We start from the raw sequence: 21,692 nt of genomic DNA, 5'->3' as shown, positions 1-21,692 counted from the left end.
TTTGAATTTAATTTAAAGTGAAAATTTTAAACTCTAAAAATTATTTATAAGAATTTTTAATAATATAAATTGACAATAATTTTAAAATACACGTGTAAAATTTGTAATATTTTAGTTTTAAAAATATCACTAATTGAAATATATAATTTTTGATATTTATAGGTGTGTTGATGAAAGATAATAATCTTTTAACTAAAAGGTAAGTTTTATACCAATTATTTTTAGTTTGGTATACCGATCAATCCAACTAATTATATCAGATTTATATTTGGTTTAATTTGTACACACAGCCAAACTTTTAATATTTCAGCTATTAGGGTTGGATCCAGTTATCACTCTTCTAAAACTACATTATACCTACCAACCATTAGGTACACTTTAGTTTTACTTAAACACATTATTAATATAAAAATTAACTTAATTTGAATTTAATTTTAATTTTATCGTAGATCATAATAAATATTATTTTATTTAGTCTCAGACCCGTTATATTAATCAGCTAATTACATTTAGTTTGTTTTCAATTTTTTTTTTTTTTGCTAAATTTTTGTTTTCAATTTTACTTTAACTCTCGGTAAATATTATTTTATTTTAAGTCGAATAGATAATGTATTTTATTTAGCGTGATAATATTATATAGACAAACGTTAACATTTCAAATTTTATTTTTCTTTTAGCACGGTTAATAAAAAAAATTTAGACGGATTGATAGTATTTATTTTTTGATTTTAGCATGAGATAGCAATTTTATTTTGTCCTCACACCCGTTATATCAACCCAAATCTAGCTAATTATATTTAGTTTTTTGTTTAATTTTATTTTAGCACAGCCCGAATGAATGGTATAATTTTTTTTGTTTAAATCAAGACCATTAGACATATTATAATTCTATTTTTATTTGAATAATTCTATTGTGAATATTAATGAGTGTGCTTTATTTTAAGTATTACTATAATTACGATGATCAGACCGACTACCACCAAACTTTCATTGTTTCATTTTTAATATAATATAGATAGATTTAGTTTGCTGAAATTTATTTTAGTCTGAAATAACAATTACAATATTATAGACTCAATATAAATTAAAATTTAAATTGGTAGAAGAAGTTGACTTTAATATTAATTATAATGATATAGAGTTCGATAAAATAGAATTTAAATTTGTAAAGCCGCAGAATTAGTTGACTTCAATAATATAATTATAATTGACCAACCAACCAATCAACCGATAAAGTAGAATTAGAATAATTGAGTAAGGGTGATTAATTAATTTAAGCAAATTACCAAACGATCGACTACCAAACTTTTAATATTTCGTCTATTGTAATAGAGCAAATTTCTAGTTTAGAATCCGTTTAATGTACGAATTTTTTAATATTACCTCCTCCGTCCCAAATTATTTTTTCATTTTGATTTTTACGTGTATTTGAAGGTGTATTGACCCATAATTTTATTAATTATTTTTTATGTTTTTTTAAATAAAGTTTAAATTAATTAAAGGAGCGTAATTGTGTAAAAACAATAACATAATGCGTGCATAAAAATATCGGTCCACGATGACAGACAGATTGAGATGCCGAAAATATCAGGGCAAGCATATGTTTTATAGTAACTGAAAGAAAAGGAGACGATTTATCTTGTATGGACCTTGACTCCTTGAGTAATGAGTATCTTAGAGAGAGGCTTTAGAGACAGTTTTCTATTCAAAAGCCGGATGAATTCTACTACGGTAGGGGGATATGTGATAGGTTTGATCTAAATTGAAAAAAAGAAAAATTAATTTTATAAAATTTAATGGTAAGGGTAATTCGGTAATTTCAGCAAGTACCAACCGACCAATTACCAAAATTTTAATGTTTCGCTTATCATAATATAGTATAGATTCCCTCCATCTTCCTTTTAATTTGTTAACATTTGAAATTACTATGTTACATAAGTTATTTTTAAAAAAAAACTTTTGAATAAATATTAAATGTTTAAAATTTTTATTCAAAAGAAAAAAAAATCAAAATAAGTTATACAACTATATACTAGATAAGAGCCTTAAAATGTGTGTCGAACACTTCATTTCAAATGTTAATAACTCAAAGGAACAGAGGGAATAACTAGTATGAAAACCCGTGGGAGACACGGGTAATGTTCTAGTATAATTTCTAAAGTTTTGAGATGTTGTGTTAGGAATATGTGTATTAGTTTGATGATAAGTTATACAAAACACTTAAGTAGAAATCTAGTATTTGTAGCCTCAACGGATAAGACCATCTTGGCTATCCGTTGAAGGAGTAGCTTTACTTAGCAATAAGTTTAGTATTGTAGCACATTTCATTCTCTGGATTCAAGTTGTAATTCTTAGATGTTTTAGGAAATTATCAGTCATGTTGACTACTAGTGGATATGCAAATAGGAGGGCTAATTTTTTTCGGACCGGATTTTATTTTTAATGATCCATATCCACTCTTTAATAAAATTTCAAATATTATTCTAATAGTCAAATGAATAACCTTTAATTGTTCTTTTAACAGTAGGTTAATAAATATTGATGATAACGAATTTAAAATGAGATAACTTACTATATAAACATGAGATACAACTAAACACTAGGATTTCATAAGTATATACATATCTACCTGGATTATTGGAAAGTATACAAATGTCATTCTTGCATTTCCTTTCCTAGATGTGCATGATGGTGATCCTGAACAACCAACATTCTTAATTACTAAATGTCATATTTGCACTTGCTAGCAATTACAATATTTTAATTTCTAAGAAACCTAGTAAGACTGTAGGCTACACTTGAACACAAGAAATAGTTACCAGCAACTTCTGGAATGGATGATAAGCAAAGCTGCAATTTGAATTCTGGGCCACTGCAGGCGTGCAAGTTAGTGATGGAAACCTTTCCACCATCTATATAAGCTAAATTTTGGCCATTCACCTGGAGAACAATAAGGAATTATAATCCAATAAATGCTAAATGGTTTCAAAAGATTTAAATTATAGATCTCCAACAAATATAATGTTAAAATGTTGCAATAAGATTAATAGGTTTGTACCTGAAACTCAACTGGCTTGACCCTAAGAGCACATGTTTTATCAATCTGTCCAGTGGTAACTCAACATATGTAAGCATAAAAAGCTAGGTAGATCTACTAGCTCTTTATTATTTTTTCTGAATAAATATGTATAGTAGCAAGAAAGTAACCTGGATGTAAGGGAAATAGATATCCTTAAGTCTGCACAGGAGTTTATGTAACCCTACACCTCCCATATGAAGATCAAAAATTTGCACCTGTCAGTTTAGTGTTAGTATGGAGGAGATATTTGGAGGTGCTTATTTACATATATACGCAAACTGCAGCAGTTACCTTTGTAAATCTTCCCCTGAATGATTCTATCAGATCCTCTTCTGAGGTGCTTGGCATTCCACCCTCAGTCTAAATTTTTTATGGCAAGTCAATTGAAGTTGAGAGTGTGTAACTAGCTAGAAAAAACATAAAATTAAACATCATAAAGATTAAATTCATAAATCGGGTGATATTACCATCTTTATCAGAGCTCCACTTGAATCTTGTAGGGAGCCATCACTTTCGATATCAATGATACATATTTCCCCAGAGGCCTTTGTGTTTGAGCATATTCTGGCACGCCTAATTAGAAGCAGATAGGTAACAGACAAATTTTAAAACCTAATCAAGATTTTCCTGTCGAATTTAGTCTTTTTTTCTTGCAGTGTCAATATATAGAATTTTGTTGCCGAAATATACAGATATGACAATAGGCACAAAGAGCAATAAACTGAATTTCCAGTTGCTTACCTCCCTAAATGCATAGAGGAAACAGCTACTCCATATCCAAACTTGCCAAATAAAGGCTGCACTTATCAAAGAAATTGTCAATACACCCGAAATGTTATTAAAATGAAAATATAAAAAATGAATAGCTGACCGTCAAGTACAGATCACTGTCCCCTACTGATTGTTGGTTAAGTTCCTGCTCTCGAGAGGCACTTAGGCCCCTGAAATTAGTAGAAGATAAAAAATTAGGTATCAAAAGAGTACGACATATAGAACATTCTGCAGTCAATGTTAACCAGAAATCCCTTGAAAGGTACATGTGCAACTGCTATACTATAAATAAAATTATAGACCAAACCTTTTGCATGTGTCCACTCAGATATTATACCAAATAGAAACATTTGCATATATATATATATATATACATATCAACATCTTACCACTGCACAATAGAGGTCTCCTGGCTAGAATCTATGCTGGTTCCATTGTGAAAAATAGAGATAATATCTTTGTTGATGTCAATACTGCAAATAAAATTTAGGTCACCATGGAGTATAATATATGTTTAGGTGATATTTAAACCACTTAAACCTATCAAATCTGGGTTCACTTAAACCACCATTGAAATGCAAACTATATATAATAGATCTTCAAAAAATTTGAATAAGCAAGTTAAAAATTGATGAAAACAAACAATTAGGTGTTTAATTAGTACTCCTTCGTCACCTCAATTATGTCCAACACATGTTTTAAGGTGCATATAACATATAGTTCTATAACTTAAAAAATATATATATAAACTATTTAAAGAAATGAGGGGTGCAGAGGGATTTAAAAGATACACATATGCTACTTTTTTTTAACAATGATACGACCTAATCACCTCTTTAGATTGATTGAGTCTTATGTAGCTAATCATTGAGATACAGTAGAGGCACAAGATCAAAATATATAAACAATCACATCAAAGGGTTTTCCATACCTAATTTGTCTGAAGTTATTGTGATCTGACCATGAAGCTTGCAATGAATTATCCTGACATGTTAAAAGTTTACAAATGATTAATTATAGATTAGATTATTATAAAAAAAAGTTTATAAATGATTAATCATAAATTAGATTGTAATAACAAAATATCACCACAAGTATTTAGATCTAGAGATTCATACTTACAATCAAATCGGCTAGAGCGGCTTCAAAATTGTATTTTTGCTTTATTTGCTCAAATTTTGATAATTGTTTTGTCCTTTTAGGACATTTGGCCTCCCTACCCTCCTCCCTATGCATCCTTTTCAAGTTAGATGAGGTGGACTCCATTTCGATCCTGAGAATTATTGGGAATTAGTGCATACATATTAATTAGCATATAAACACACACATATATATACACACACACAAATTATAACAAAAATCAAACTTAACCATTACTGATTATAATTACACAAATTACCAATCTATATAGCACAAAATATAACCAATTAATTATGAACATTTTTCGCAATATATTGGATCTATATGTTTCCCAGATCTACTTGAAAAGGGATCAGATAGAAGGATTAAGTGGGGTCTTTGCTTACAATAAGGATGTTTTCCTTAACAATGGTGGTGGTTGCTATTAAAATTGTTGATATAGGGAAAAAAATCAAACTAAACTATCACGATCTTTATATTTACACAAATTACTAATCCATGTAATGCAAAATTAAAAAAATAGTAATTACCAATTATTATTGAAATTAATAAATCTACTTGTTTTTAGGGAATTTACTTGTGATAGAGTTTCTGGATACTTGTGAAAGAACTATAAAGAAAGGGGGTTTCTTAAATTGAAGTCACCTTGTTATTAGAAGTTTGATTGAAGGTGCTATATAATCAAAGATAAAAACATACTCTCATGTATATATCTAAGGACTTGTTTGTTTACCAAATCTACCTATTTTTTATCACATGTATTTGTTAGAGCAGATCTACATGTGATAGAGTAAATTTACCTGAAATATACAATTTATGACTGTATGTTTGTGCCAAGAGAGATGAAATTGATTAGATTGCTTCACAATGTAAATAAGGAGGTGGTTGTGATGAAAAAGGCCTATGTGCCAAGAGAGATGAAATTGATTAGATTGCTTCACAATGTAAATAAGGAGGTGGTTGTGATGAAAAAGGCTATAGAGATAAGAGAGGTAGGTGGTAGAGATTTTTGTTTGAAACTAAGATTGATGATACAGATAAAGATATAAATATGGATATTAATGTAAATTGTGAGTGTGTGGATATGAACATGAATGTGCTTAATGTGTGTCTGTCTCAATATGTGTGTGTGAGTGTGTGTTGATATTAAGTTACTTTTTGGACATGAATTGGTACTTTTAAGATTCTCTTCATATTATTAATAAATATTCTCCTTTTTTCTTCTATTATTTATTAATTATAATAGAATGATACACCTTATTTTATGAATATGTATACATTTGGCTAGTTGTTTATATGTAGTTGATTAACAAAAACCATGATTCCTATAAACATTTGAAAAATATTACTTTTATTTTGAAATCATAGTTTGAATATTGCCTACAACATAAAATAATTTAATTTTAATATTAATAACTTTAAAGATACAAATAAAAATATATGGTTCAAATCTTATCAAACCAATAACATATTCTATTTTATTATCTTCCACAATTTATTTCTTTCTAGTAGAAACTCTGTATTAAAAAATAAGTTAAAACTTGATAAATATTAAAGTAATCTATGAGATACTAGCTAGTAATAATAGAAAATAAAAGGTTAATTGGGTAAAGAAAATTTAAAGTTAAATTTATAAAAGATTTATTTAGATTTTAAATCAAGCCTATATTAATTTTGAGGTGTGCAGACTTAACTTTCACATGAGACCTTGAATCCTTACCAGCTACCAGTGCTACATCTTCAATGACAACATTTCCAGAAATTAATTTGCCATATCCCATTGTGAAACCTTTTCTATTGTCTCCAAAAGTCACTAATGGGCAAAGTATGATAGGAGGGCCATATCACGTGTCATATGTCTTGAGAATCCACTGTCTATGATCCATATGACTTTCTTTCCTTTGCCCTGTCATATGTTTGATTGCATTTATTAACGTGACTTTCTTTCGATGTTCGATTTTTTCGTGACAAGGGAAGAATAGATAAAATAGGACTCATGTACTGTACCAATAGACATCGAACATTCAACATTCATATAATGTTCTCAGGACACCCTTATCTTCTAATAGATACAAAATATACTTTTCATCATTATTTAATAAGTCAAATATTTTCATCGTATTTTCCTGACTTATATTCAAATCAAATTGATATGGCTTATACAATACTAATTAAAATTACATTCACGTCAAACTCATCAAAAATTAAAGCATTAGTTTTGAAAATTGGAGAACTCAACTTATATATTCTCTGAGTTAAGTTTTGATGTTGCAAAACATCTACTAATTAATAATCATCGAAATACGATTTTGATGCACCTTTAACATGATGTTTTTCATCGTTCCTATCTTTATAAACATCATCAAGACTCTTCTTGGGTGATCTTTGCCATCCTCGTTCTTGTCTGTTTGTTTAAGTACATCAAATTCGTCACACTATGTAGTGCAATATTTAGAACCTACTATATCACACCTTTCTCCAACTATCTCTACACTTTTTTTCTTTCAAAGAAATTTCCGCATTTACATAATCGAGCACTTCCTTGTCACCCACTTTCAATAAATTATCCAATTTTGCTTAAGGACATTCACGAACATATTATTCACATGATCAAGTGTTAGGTAATAAATACAACACGGGGGGGTGAATGTGTTTTGGATTATTTTTATGCTTTTTGAGCTGTTATGGATGTGGTGAACAAAGTAATCTACCTTGTAGAGATAAAGTATTTTAACAGAAATAATGAAACATGCACATGAACACACTATCTTCAAAACTCACTTAATTTTATATTAAAATCAAGTATGTATTGCTACAAATTTCTGGGTTCTTTATTGATAAAGAACTCAGCTTCTTTCTCGAGAGAGTTACAAGATTTTCTAGATCTATTTGTTACAATTAAAACAAAGCATCCAGTATTCACTTTATAGAACGGTAAACACAAGTTTTACACAGCATGTAATAGCATGTACTAAACCCTACTTTAAGTTAACTAAAACTTTCTATTTCTGGCTTAGTGTATCTTTGCAAATTGTGCATGTCTGTGACTTTACTTTGTCAGTTAATCTTGGCCTTTGATCTTGTACTCTTCAAGCTGCTTTTTGTAGACTTTTCAAATCAGTGATTGATTTGTTTGTTGATTAATAATCTTGGATCTTTAACTGGTTTGCATTTTTTACTTGAGTTTTATATCGAGATCTCCAGTTTGTTATATAGAGAACTCGACATCTCGATGAGTATAATGGCTTATCGAGATCTCTTTTTATTTTATAGTTATTTTGACTTATCGAAGTCTGAGTTTTCTATAAGATAATTTAGCTTATCGAGATCTCTAAATTTCTGCATGTAGAAAAGACTTGTCGATATCTCTGAATTTTCTATAGGCATATTGACTTATCAATATCTCTGAGATCTCTAATGAGAGTTTGCCTTGTCGATATCTCCAATCTTCACATCTAAAATTTGACTTTGAGATCTCTGAGACTTCTCTATAAGCTATTTTGGACTTGTCGATAAGTCATTCTAGAGTTCTCGAATGACTTCTCTATATGACTTGATCCATGACTTGTAGATTTCTTGACTTAGAATATTTTTCTTAACACAGATTTATTCAACTCCAAGTTTCTTCACACTTTCTCTGAGGCATGATCTTCATGATTTTCTTCCAGAGTTTATTCTTAGGCTTAATACTAATTACAGAAAATTACTCCAGTCTAATATATTGACATTTTTACAGACTCAAGTAATATAATACAAAATGCAAACTTAGATTATCATACAACTTACTTAGGGTTATCAATTTGACTTAGTCATGTTATAGTACAGGCATTTCTTGCACAACAAACTCCCCCAATTTGTGAGAAGATTGCTTATTACAAATCCATGTCTGGTAACAAGACTAACCCCAAGCTATAATGAATAATAAAACTTTACATAAAAATTGACAGAAGTATAACTTTTATACATTGAATGATTTCTTGAGTTTGATAGATATATTCATTAGTCAAATTTCTCATCTCTTGTTTCTTCTCTAATGAGGTTCTTTAACTTTACAAGTACTTCCAGTTCCTTTATGATTGTTGTCCCTCTTAGAGCTTCTACAAGTTTCAGTTTATCAGCTAATGGATAACTGTCCAAGTAACCAATCCTAATTCTTGAGAATCTGCCAATCTTGATGTTTAGAAATTATCCATCCTTGGTTATTCTGCTCATCCCCTTTGCCTTGAGATATTCAGATCTTTGTATATACATTTCTATCTCCTCAATATACTTTCTTTTCCACTCCTCACTTTCAGCCTTATATCTTGCTCTTCTTTCCTCCCTTTCTACCAACCATTAAGCTAAAATAGATCTCCATGTCTTTATTGCAGTATCTTTGTCCTTCAGTAAGCTTATCACCCTTTTGATCTCTGTGGGTGAAAATATGTCCATTAATTTTTTGCCAAGAAATGTGAAGGTTCCATCCTGATAGTAGATTATTTCTTCCCTTAGTGTTACAACCCAAACTCTGACCATTTCTTCAGCTAATTCTTGAAAGTAGTCTTCATTTGAGATGCACTAGTTCAGAGATAGGAAATTATTTTGATTGAAACAGTTCCAGATGGCCCCCTCAGTTACTTGCAGTCTTTGATTTTCTCTCAACAGATTTGTAATGAATTTTGGTTGGTGGCTTAACAGAAGGTAGGTTTGAAGATTTTCTTTAGAGATGTTTGGCATGAGGTGATTAGTATTTTCAGTAAGGTGTTAGCGGTTTGTTTGTACAAGAATTCAGGCTTTGTAGTTTGAGGTGGTTTAATATTTGAGTTTGTTGGCTTAGAGGGTTGAGCTCGGTTGATTTGGATTGGTAGGGATTGCTTTTGTGGTTCTGAGGTGTCTTCCTTCTTCTTCCTTCTTCTCTCCTCCCCTCTCTTCTTTTTTTCTCCCTTTTTCTCATCTTTCTTCTTTTCTTTGCAACCAGTTGCTCTAGAAGTTTGACTTGAATTTGAGCCAGAAGGTGGTTGATCATCTTGCTTCTGCTCATCATTATCCTTGTCATCCTTTAAGTTGTATTGTAGGTTTGGCAACATGGTATCAGCATTCCAAGGTATCTCTCAAGAATTCTGATCATCTCTTCATCTTCATTTTTCTTGTACTTTTTGCATTTTAGATGAGATTGAAAAGTCATTATCAGCCTCATGTTTTCTCTAACATAATTCTTAAGAACAGTGAAGAGTTTACATTTCTTAGACTAAGGACAGAGATAGGCTTCAGGAAAAGTATCTATCTGAGCCTTCTTGAGTTCATGAAGCAATTGGGTGTCCTCTGGAATAACTATATGTACCTTGTCAATCACTACAACCAACTCAGATTCTCTCAATTTTTGAATATTGGAGAGAGACACCTATAGACATCTATCTAGTCCATACACTACTAGAAAAATGCCCTTAGACATCGGTTATAAACCGATGTCTTTTTTCTTTTAAAACCGATGTCTTTTTTCTTTTAAAACCGATGTCTTCGCATGTGTAGAGAAAGGGGGGGTCTTTAACATCGGTTTTAGCCGATGTTAAAGATGTACACAGACATCGATTTTTTGAGCAAACTGATGTATAATTAGCCCTTTTTTGAATAAAATATTTAAACTAGATTGTCAAAAATGGTATTTAGGAGGTTAAATACCATTTTAAACATATAACAGGGAAGCACTTTTAACTAATAGACATCAGATTCCTAAATAAATCGATGTTTTAGTCCTTATTTTACATCGGTTTATTTCCTAAACTGATGTTAGACATGTATTATAACATCAGTTTTAGTTTAAGAAGCGATGTGAAACTTCTACTTTAACATCGGTCTTATTTTGTTTTACTTTTATGTACTTGCACAAACCGATGTGTTTTAACATTGTAGACATCGTTTTCTTTCTAATAATTTGATTTCATTTGTTGGTTTAGATATCATTTTTAGTTTGAGTAGGTCATGTGTTTTTAGTTGATTCACATCAGTTTTATAACAAGGACCGATGTTTGAGTTTTAATTTTTAAAAAATAATCATGTGCATTTGTGCATTTTTAGTTTGAGTAGGTAATTTAGACGGTTCTGTGTAGTAAGAATGTAAGTGTATGAATGCTGGGATTGGTGTATAGGTTTATAAATGCTGGGGGTTGTACATTTGGTAATGTAGATTCTATAGTTTTTGAATGATTGATGCAGATGATGGGGTTGGTGTTGGCGATTTTTGGATGATTGATGCAGATGATGGGGTTGGTGTTGGTGGTTTTCGGATGATTGAATGGTTAAATGTATGAATGATTGACTGGTTGGATTTGTATGGATGCTTGTTATTCCAATGTTTTAGTTCTGGTTATGTAGTAAAGGACATCGGTTTTATTTATAACAAATGTCTATTAGTAACGAGTACATCGCTTTATTAAAAAATTAGTGATGTAAAATTTTACACAATTTGGTCTATAAATTTCTTACACATCACTTTCAATTAAGAAAAGCTAATGTCAAAAAAGATAATGTATACTGATGCTCCAGTATCTTTATCTAACTTGGTGGTAGTGGTCATGGGAGTTGATGCAGTAGAACTGTCTTGCATTCCAAATTTCTTGAGTAGATTTCTGGTGTACTTGGATTGACTGATGAAAGTACCTTCTTCAGTTTGTTTGACTTGAAGTCCCATAAAATAACTCAACTCTCCCATCATACTCATTTGATATTTTGACTGCATTAACTTGGAAAATCTTTCAAAAAGTTTTGTATTTGTAGAGTCAAAGATGATATCATCAACATATATCTGTACCAAAAGCAAGTCCTTTCCATAGTTGAGGTAGAATAAAGTTTTGTCAATTGTACCTCTGTGAAATCCACTTTCCAGAAGGAATTGAGCCAGAGTCTCATACCATGCTCTAGGAGCTTGCTTAAGGCCATAAAGTGCTTTGTCAAGCCTGTAGACATGATTTAGAAATTTTGGATCTACAAAGCCTGGAGGTTGTTCAACATATACCTCTTCTTTCAATTTTCCATTGAAAAAAGCACTTTTCACATCCATTTGAAAGACTTTAAACTTCTTGTGAGCAGCATAAGCCAAAAAGATTCTTATGGCTTCCAATCTAGCAACTGGAGCAAATATTTCATCATAGTCAATACCCTCCTGTTGAGAGTAACCTTTAACAACCATCCTTGCTTTGTTTCTTATAATTATGCCATCACTGTCAGTTTTATTTCTGAACACCCATTTTGTACCAACAATTGATCTGTCCTTTGGTCTTGGTACTAGGGTCCAGACTTTATTTCTTTCAAATTCATTTAACTCTTCATACATTGCTTGCACCCAATCAGCATCTTGAAGAGCTTCTTCCACTTTCTTTGGTTCAGTCTGAGATAGAAAAGAATGATAGAGACATTCATTTTTTGTTATTGTTCTAGTTCTGACACCTGCCTCAGGATCTCCAATTATTAAGTCAGGTTTATGTGATTTAGTCAACTTCCTTGCAGATGGAAGTTGATCTCTAGAACTGAATCCTCCCCCATGATCCATGCTATCTCCATTAGAATTTTCCGATGCTACCCCTGAAGTTATGCTCTCTGAGATTCCAAAATTTGAGTTGGATCCTTCAGGTTTTGAAGAATTAGAGTTTCCAGAATTATCAGAAATTGGCTCATCAGAACTTGATGAATTAGAACTTGAAGAGCCAGTGACTGGTTCTGATGCTTCTTGAGAGTCTTGAGATGTGGTATGATCATCAGCTTGCTCCCCCTGAACAGGTGCATTTTCCTTTGGAGCAGTTACCACAGTTTCAATGACATCAGAATTTAACCCGTCAGAACTTACAGGATCAGGATTTAGGTCATCAGAATTTACAGAATCAGAATTTACATCTTCATTTTCAAATCTCAGCTGATCATGATCATTGAAATCTTCAAGTCCAGTAATCATTTTATCATCAAAAGATATATTGATAGATTCCATGACAACCCTTGTTCTTAAATTGTAGACTCTGAAGGCTTTTGTGGAAAGTGGATATCCAACAAAAATTCCTTCATCAGCTTTTAGATCAAATTTTGACAGCTGTTCAGGATGAGTCTTAAGAACAAAACACTTGCATCCAAATACATGAAAGTATTTCAGATTTGGATTCTTTTTCTTCACCATCTCATATGGTGTTTTTCCATGCTTGTTTATGAGTGTAGCACTTTATGTAAAACAAGCAGTCTACACAGCTTCAGCCCAAAAATAGGTTGGTAGCTTTGCTTCATCAAGCATAGTTCGTGCAGCTTCAATAAGAGTCATGTTCTTTCTTTCTACAACTCCATTCTGCTGTGGAGTTCTAGGTGCAGAAAATTCTTGCTTTATTCCTTGCTCTTTGCAGAACTCTTCCATGATTGAATTCTTGAACTCAGTGCCATTATCACTTCTTATTATTTTAACAGAATCTTTGACTAACTTATCCAGCTGTCTGACATGATCAGTTAGAGTAGATGCAGTTTCATTCTTCTTGTGCAAGAAATACACCCAAGTGTATCTTGTGAACTCATCCACTATAATCATAGCATATTTCTTCTTTACAATAGACATGACATTGACTGGACCAAATAGATCAAAATGCAGTAAATGATAAGGCTCAAGTTTTGAGGATTCAGTTTTTCTCTTGAATGAAGATTTTCTTTGTTTTGCCTTTTAACATGAGGCACAAAGACCATCAGGAGTAAATATTGATTTTGGCAGTCCTCTCACAAGATCTTTCTTTACTAGCTCATTTATGTTGTTGAAATTTAAATGAGAGAGTCTCTTGTGCCAATTCCAGCTTTCTTTAATTGATGCTCTGCTTAACACACAGATTGCAGAACCATCAAAATTTGTTAAAAGTCTGGCTTCATATATGTTACCATGTCTGTAACCTTTCAGAACCACTTTTCCTGTAGAATTACTTACAACTACACAGTGTTCCTCAAAGAAATCCACATGATAACCTCTGTCACAGATTTGACTCACACTTAGCAGATTGTGTTTAAGTCCTGAGACAAGAGCTACTGTTTCAATTATGACATTCCCAAGATTGATATTTCCATATCCTAGAGTCTTTCCCATGTTGCCATCTCAATAAGAAACTCCTGGGTCATCTTTCTCCACAAAGTCTGATAGCAGGGCTTTATTTCCCGTCATATATCCTGAACATCCACTGTCCAGAACCAGGATGTTTTTCCTGTTGCCCTGCAATCACAAAGACCGCTATTGATTAGTTTCAAGGACCCAGACTTTCTTGGATCCTTTGGCCTTGTTAAGTTTGTTAGCATTTGCAGCGGATTTAGTTTCAGAGTTTATGCTAACATGCTTTTTATCAGACTTTATATCAGACTTTGGATCAGAATTTACACTAGAAGGAATTACACTAACTTTCTTTAAAGAAGGTTTTATTTCATAATAATCATAGTACAAACTATGATATTCCTTACAAGTATAAATAGAATGCCATAAACTACCACAATAAAAATAAGGATTTTGTGGTTTAAACCTAACAGACTGACTCTTAACTCCTGATCTAGGAGGTAAATAGTTTATATCTTTATTTTTCCTGCAAAAAGAAGCAAGATGGTTAGAGTTTCCACAATTATAGCATTTCTTTCTAGGAGCATTAGGAACATGCATATAATTATTACTTTTATTCACACCTTCCTTTCCATTCCTATTTTTCCTAGCTTCCTTTACCTTGTTCACATTTTTAATCTCTTTCAGCTTATACTTAAGCTGCTTCTTTGTCATTAAGCCAATGTTTACGAAAGCTGGTTTATCCTGTTTTAATTTGTCAGAAGTTGTCTTTTCTTTGACTTCTATTTTATAGTCTTTCATCTCTTCAGAATCAGACACAACAGTTTTTGCAACAAATTTAACACGATTTATCTTTGGCTTTTCAGTCTGTTTGATAACAATAGGCTTAATTGGCAAAGTCCCTTTCTCACTTTTACCATCTTTATAACCTAACCCCTTTTTCCAGTTTCCATTACTTAGAATATTCTGAGTTGTTTTGCCAGTTAGTCCAAGTCCTGATGATTTTTCTTTCTTTTTCTAATTCATTTTTTGGATAATCATTATGTTTAAGCAATTCATTCTTAACATACACAGCATTATCTCTCTCTGTCTGAATAATGTTCATCTTGACTAACTCTTCTTCAAGATAGCTATTTTTGTTTTTGTACTTTAGATTTTCAGATTTTAATCTTTCATTCTCTAAAGTCTGATCTCTATAGCTAATGTAAATGTTTTTCAGAAATAATCTCAACTCAGTAATATCTTCTGTATCAAAAGCAAGAGTTGATAGAGGTACCTTTAGTTCAGCAGCATCAGAACTTCTATCAGCATTTGCCATTAAGGCATGGTTCACCTCTTCTTCAGATTCTGAAGTGTCTTCCTAGTTTTTCTTCTTTGTGATAAGTGTCTGGCCTTTATCACCTTTTCCTTTCTCGCAATCAGGAGAGATGTGACCTCTTTCACCACAATTGTAGCATTTGACATTTGAGTTGTCTCCTCTGTCAGACAATCCTCCTTTGCCTTCAGTCTTTATGAACCCTTTCTTGTCAGAACTTCCACCTTAATTGTAGCATTTGACATTTGAGTTGTCTCCTCTGTCAGACAATCCTCCTTTGCAATCAGTCATATATTTTTTGTACCACTTTAATTATGCATTACTAATCCACTTTAATTATGCATTACAATTTTTTGGTTTTCGGATGATTGAATGGTTAAATGTATGAATGATTGACTGGTTGGATTTGTATGGATGCTTGTTATTCCAATGTTTTAGTTCTGGTTATGTAGTAAAGGACATCGGTTTTATTTATAACAAATGTCTATTAGTAACGAGTACATCGCTTTATTAAAAAATTAGTGATGTAAAACTTTACACAATTTGGTCTATAAATTTCTTACACATCACTTTCAATTAAGAAAAGCTAGTGAAGAGATGTCTTCAGTGGTGAGTTCTCTCTTTTCTTTGGGAATCATCTTATGTGGCTCATTCCCAACTGCAACCGAAAGCTTTGTGGGCTTGTGTGGACCATCATAAATTCTGTCTAAATATTTTAGATCTGTTGCTTCCAGAAACATGGCCATCTTCACACTCAATACAGGGTACTCAGATACCCTGAGCATAGGAACCCTGATGGTTTCATATCTACTGGTGTTTTGAATGAGTTGAACCTTTGCAGGTTCTGGAGGGTCTTGTGTTTTTGATTGATCAGACATGATTGATTATTTTTTTGGATCTTAACTGTTTGTAAGCTTAACGAATTGGCTCTGATACCACTTGTTAGGCCTCAATGATACTATAGAAGGGGGTTGAATATAGTATCTACAATCAATTCGATTATTAACACAAGTATGTAATAGAAAACAAGTTTATTCAATATATCAAACTCTGTTACAGTAGGTTTAATCTACTCTCTCAGTGATGTATGATATCACTAAGAGCTGCTAGGGTTACAATGAATAATAATCTCGTGAATGATAACACATATAGTGTAAACCCTAATCTGTGTTTATATACTACACAGTTACAAGATATCTCCTAATTGATATGATATGTTCTGTTTCCTAAAATACATCAATCAGAGATTATCTACTGTAGTCATTTAGCTGTATAACTCTTCAATCATATCTTCTTCTGTTTAATCCAGATCCTCTCCTGTAAATCAACCGCTTTTCATCCCTGAAGTGTATCCACACTTAAGTTCTGATGTAAGTCCTGATGGAAGTTCTGATAACTTCTTATTTTCAGTAAGTTCTGATTTCCAGTTAAGTTCTGATATTAAGTTCTGAAACTAAACAAATCGGATTAGACATGACATCACAAATATATCTAACATCAAACTCTACAACTAAAATTTCCACTTTAACCGAAGGTTCCAAGTAACAAAACTATTGTCAAGGTTTATGCATAACAATATATGTCTTTTAAAAAAAGTGATAATAATTCAACACGTAATAGCACCTCATACTCAAACTAATACAAAACAATTTCATCTCTTAGTTTCTGAACGTGAACAAATTATTAGGAGAAGTAATACTGAAAATTAATATAGTAAGAAAATTGAATCTGGGAGCAACTATCTCAATTTATTGAATTTCCTATCAATGTTTGCAAGCTAAAAAAGACGTATAAAAATGTACCTTTATAATAAGAGATTCCTTCGTGATCAAGTAACCTACATAGGATAAACAAGAATTAAAATATTTATCAATTTGTGGAACATAATATGAAAATGAATAAAATTTCATAAACATGCGTGTTTCCTTTATATTGAGAACTAGAGAATGCTAAAAATATTTCGGGAAATACTTGAGCATCAAACAAATTGGATTGCTACATAATAAGTAGGATTAAATAAAACTATTGTATGTGAGCTGGGTTTAGTTGCACCACATGTAACTATCAACTTATAGCTAATTTAAAACATAATGGACCATTTTGAGCCACATATGTTACCTCGACTAGATCACGGAGGTATCTGTATGGTGCCTGAATTTAAGCATCAAAGTTGTTATCAAAGTAAAATATTGATTTTGAAGACCATGTGAATTAAATATAGGCTATGGAAGTAAACGCCTAACACTACAAGGAAAAAGGCTAAATTCGTCCAATAACAATCGGTCGAATATAGCCAAATTCAACCGGGCGCAGTCGAACTTACCTAATTTTGACCGATTTTGAATCGGTTGTAATAAAGGGAGTCGAATTTAGAAATTCGGTCGTATTTATCAAAATTTGACCTTCTAATTACAACCGAAAAATTACAACCGTTTAAATTCGACTGGAAGAATTCAACCAAGAGCGGTGAAATTTGATATTTAATAAAAAAATTGAATATCCCGCCCAAATAAATAAATTTTATGAAAAAATTTAAAAGTCCCACCCAATAATTAAATTCAACCATATATGGCTGAAAATATAATTCTAAATTCGATGTCCTTTGGTCAAAATTAAAGAGCACCAGTTTTCAAAAAAAAAATCTCTGGAATTTGGTAAGTTTCCAAAATCTAGTGAATTTTCCCACATTCTGGCAGCCCCAATTCAACCCAAAACCACAGTCTGGTTTTTTAACTAATGACACTCAAAATTGATATGGAAATCTCACATTCATATCTAAACTTACAAACAAACAAAATAACCAATAGTTAACTGATTTCAGGCAAAACCAAGAGAACGGCGATAAAACAAAAAAAAAACAAATTTCACGAGAACTCCACCAAACTCAAAAACCTTAATATAAACTATTACCAATTCGCATACGAAACATTTAATCGGAGCAATACAGTCAAAACTCATAAACAAGCCAGAAAAGGGAATAACTCAAAGTCAGTGGAGATATTTCGGCCAGCACGGAAACTCAACAATAAAATATAAAAATTACTTACATACTCATTGTTCAATGAGCTATCAATTCATAACTGCAAAATACATGACTAAACACCCTAAAATTAAGTAATAAACAATATTAATTCAAATTTAAATCAAGCAAATGGAAATAACAACAACATCGATGTAGAAATAACAAAGAACTTCGATTTATAAAATAGAATATTGATCGGACACTGGTAACAATTCGATTCAGGGCCTCAATCTTGAAGAACACCAGGAGCATGTCTTCGATTTGGAGCATATTCTCTGTTTTTTCTGAAAAAAGCAGAGGATGGGTGGTTTTGTAATTGTTGGTCGCGTGTTGGTCGCGTGTTGGTGAGTGATAAATGGTAGCTAGGCGGTAGCAAATTAGATACACTCAGCCTCCTCTCTCTCTTTGTTGTCCCGTCCCTCTCTCATTGATGCCCTTGTGCTTCACTTTTTTCTAATTTCATGTATCACAAAATTATTTTGGCCCACTAACTATTAATAAACTAAAACTTGTTGTACAACATAATTATTTTTTCAAGAACTAAAATTTAACATTTGGATAAATTTTATTCTTTCCCATTAACATATTTTTCTTTATATATTTACTAAACTTTAAATAATTTAAAAAAAGTTCAAAATATAAAATGAATAAATAAACTAAGTGAATATAATAATATATAAACAGGTGATACAGTTTTAATAAGATATAAAGATCAAAATAAATATAAATTCAAAAAATTAAAATATAACTCAAAATATTATTTAAATTGAAAAAAATAATGATATTCTTATTAGTGATATAACCAAAATTTCCGATCAAAGTAATTTTATTTGGTTTGCCATTTTAACAGTCAAACATCAGTTTGCCTGGTACTTTTACCTAGTGATGAGTTTTGAATTGGTATTTCGGTTTTTTAAAAATATTTTTCATCGATCCAACCAATGGATGTCAATATATATATATATATTGGAGATATAACCAAAGTTTTAGATCAAAATAATTTTATTTGGTTAGCCATTTTAAAAGTAAAACATCAGTTTGACTTGTACACCTAGTCCTAAATTGATGTTTTGATTTTTTTTAAAAAATATTTTTCATCAATAAAAATGTAAAGATGTCAATAAAGACATATATTAGTGATATAACCAAAGTTTCGGACCAAAATAATTTTATTTGGTTTGCCATTTTAAAATTCAAGCATGAGTATGACTAGTAAACCTAACTAGAGTTTAGTGCTGAATTGGTGTTTCAATTTTTTCAAAATTATTTTTCATCGAACTAACCGTATGGATGTCAATAGATATATATTAAAGATATATCCAAAGTTTTAGATCAAAATAAATTTATTTGGATTGCCATTTTACCGGTTAATTATCATTTTAATTAATACAACTAACTAGTGTTTAGACCTGAATTGGTGTTTCAATTTTTTAAAAATATTTTTCACCGTTCCACTTGTATGGATGTCAATAAATATATATATTAGTGATATTACCAAAGTTTCGGACCAAAATAATTTTTTTAGTTTGCCATTTCAAAAGTCAAGCATGAGTTTGTCTAGTAAACTACCGAGTGTTTGGTCATCAATTAGTGTTTCAATTATTTTTAAAATATTTTTCATAGATCCAACTATATGGATATCAATAGATATATATATTAAAGATATATCCAAAATTTTAGATCAAAATAAATTTATTTGGATTGCCTTTTTACCGATCAAACATCAGTTTGACTAGTAGAGCTAACTAGTGTTTAGTCCTGAATTGGTGTTTCGATTTTTTTAAAAATATTTTTCATTGATCTAACCGTATGAATATAAATAAAAATATATTTGTGATATTACCAAAGTTTCAGACCAAAATAATAATTTTTTTATTTGGATACCGTTTATTATCTCCCATATTCATAATTTTAAAATATTCACAAACATTTAAATATTTTTTATTAAAAATAAAATTTTGAAAAATCCTAAATACAAATGAATTCCATTGAAATATATCTTCCAGAACAGCGGGAAATTTCCCTCACTTTTTTCGAAAATTTTGAAAGTGTTTATAAGTCACCCGTCATTTTGAAATATAAAATTTGACCGAAATCGGTTGAATTTAGCAGTTCCAAATAAATTACTTTGCGGGAAAATCCCTCCACTTTTTTATTATAGCTAAATTCGGCCCGATTTTTTTTGTCAAATTTAGGGGCTAAATTTGACCGGTTTAGTTTCGCCCGTTTTAATTTTAACCGTTTTCGGTTAAAATTGGTTGCAAATACGACCATTTAAATATGATCGTTTGAATTCGACCGAGGCCGGTCGAATTTAGCCATGTCCAAGGGATTTGACCGCCTTTGGTCGAATTTAACCCAGTCGAATTTTAATTGGTTGTATTTAATATTATTTTCTTGAAATGGAAGGCGCCTCACCGATACACAATTAAAGCCTTCTAACACCATATCCCCTACATCCAGCTGTTTAGTAATCCTATCTATATTTTTTCCCCTTCATAAATAATAATAAATAGATGGCTTTATAAAATAAATATGTATGTATGTAGGATGTCCGAGTTGATAAAAAAAGATGTCCCATTTAATCAAAAATAGGAGATATATGTAGAATATAAAACATTAAAAAATATTCTATTCTATAAAACATGTACATTTCTCTAGCATGTAGGGTTTCTTTAGCTTGCAAATACACTTTCTACTTATTAAATTTAAACAATCTTAAATGATTTTAATGAATTAATAATATTCTTATAAGATAATTAGCAAAATAATATATTTTGTAATATTTAGGTTGCATAACAAGGTCTCCCATTTCCTCATTTTACTAATTTAATATTACTAACTATATCTTTTTTTAATATTTTTGTATTTATTCTAATGTTATTAATCTTCCAATATTTTAAAAACTAATAATATAGATTTTAAGCAAATGGATTCATACTTCATATTTTAGGTTCTTTTACCCAAATATATAAATTTTATCATTTTTAAAAAAAAATTGAAGCAGAAATATTTGTAACATATTATTTTTAAAAGTACAAATATTAGATATTAATATGTTAAAAATAATTTTGTCCTTTGTAAATTATAATTTTTTCACAGTAGATGAACATGTTGGATATTAAACATTTAAAAACTTATCAAAAAAGTAGTAAAATGGATGAGTAAATTATTTAGTAGTAAAATACAAATAAATTATATATGTATATATATATATATATTTGATAATTGGAAAGGAATATATGTAATAATCATATTATTAATATTATATCTTAAACATATTGCATAATTTCTAGTGACTATTTTTGGTGTTTCCATTTAGGTTTATATG

The 21,692-nt window shown here is 30.7% G+C and overlaps 1 protein-coding gene across 1 annotated transcript in view; it reads right to left on the bottom strand.

Annotated features, from left to right (window-relative positions):
• The window catches only part of LOC141714339 (structural maintenance of chromosomes flexible hinge domain-containing protein GMI1-like), a 28,991-nt gene extending 23,870 nt beyond the window's left edge, over positions 1 to 5,121 (bottom strand). Inside the window, exons 1-11 of the mRNA XM_074517863.1 lie at positions 4,973 to 5,121; positions 4,782 to 4,834; positions 4,240 to 4,323; positions 3,951 to 4,020; positions 3,821 to 3,876; positions 3,547 to 3,652; positions 3,371 to 3,439; positions 3,208 to 3,294; positions 3,059 to 3,103; positions 2,820 to 2,940; positions 2,622 to 2,697 (exon numbers count right to left, since the gene is read on the bottom strand). Coding sequence (XP_074373964.1) covers positions 2,622 to 2,697; positions 2,820 to 2,940; positions 3,059 to 3,103; positions 3,208 to 3,294; positions 3,371 to 3,439; positions 3,547 to 3,652; positions 3,821 to 3,876; positions 3,951 to 4,020; positions 4,240 to 4,323; positions 4,782 to 4,834; positions 4,973 to 5,116 — 911 coding nt within the window. The 5' untranslated portion in view covers positions 5,117 to 5,121. The remainder of the gene's footprint in view (positions 1 to 2,621; positions 2,698 to 2,819; positions 2,941 to 3,058; positions 3,104 to 3,207; positions 3,295 to 3,370; positions 3,440 to 3,546; positions 3,653 to 3,820; positions 3,877 to 3,950; positions 4,021 to 4,239; positions 4,324 to 4,781; positions 4,835 to 4,972) is intronic.
• Positions 5,122 to 21,692: the final 16,571 nt, after the last annotated feature.

The sequence above is a fragment of the Apium graveolens genome, chromosome 3, assembly GCF_009905375.1.
Source record: "Apium graveolens cultivar Ventura chromosome 3, ASM990537v1, whole genome shotgun sequence".
Taxonomy (NCBI): Eukaryota; Viridiplantae; Streptophyta; class Magnoliopsida; order Apiales; family Apiaceae; genus Apium; species Apium graveolens.
Note: the sequence above shows the minus strand (reverse complement) of the source record. Positions and strands in the feature narration are given on the sequence as shown.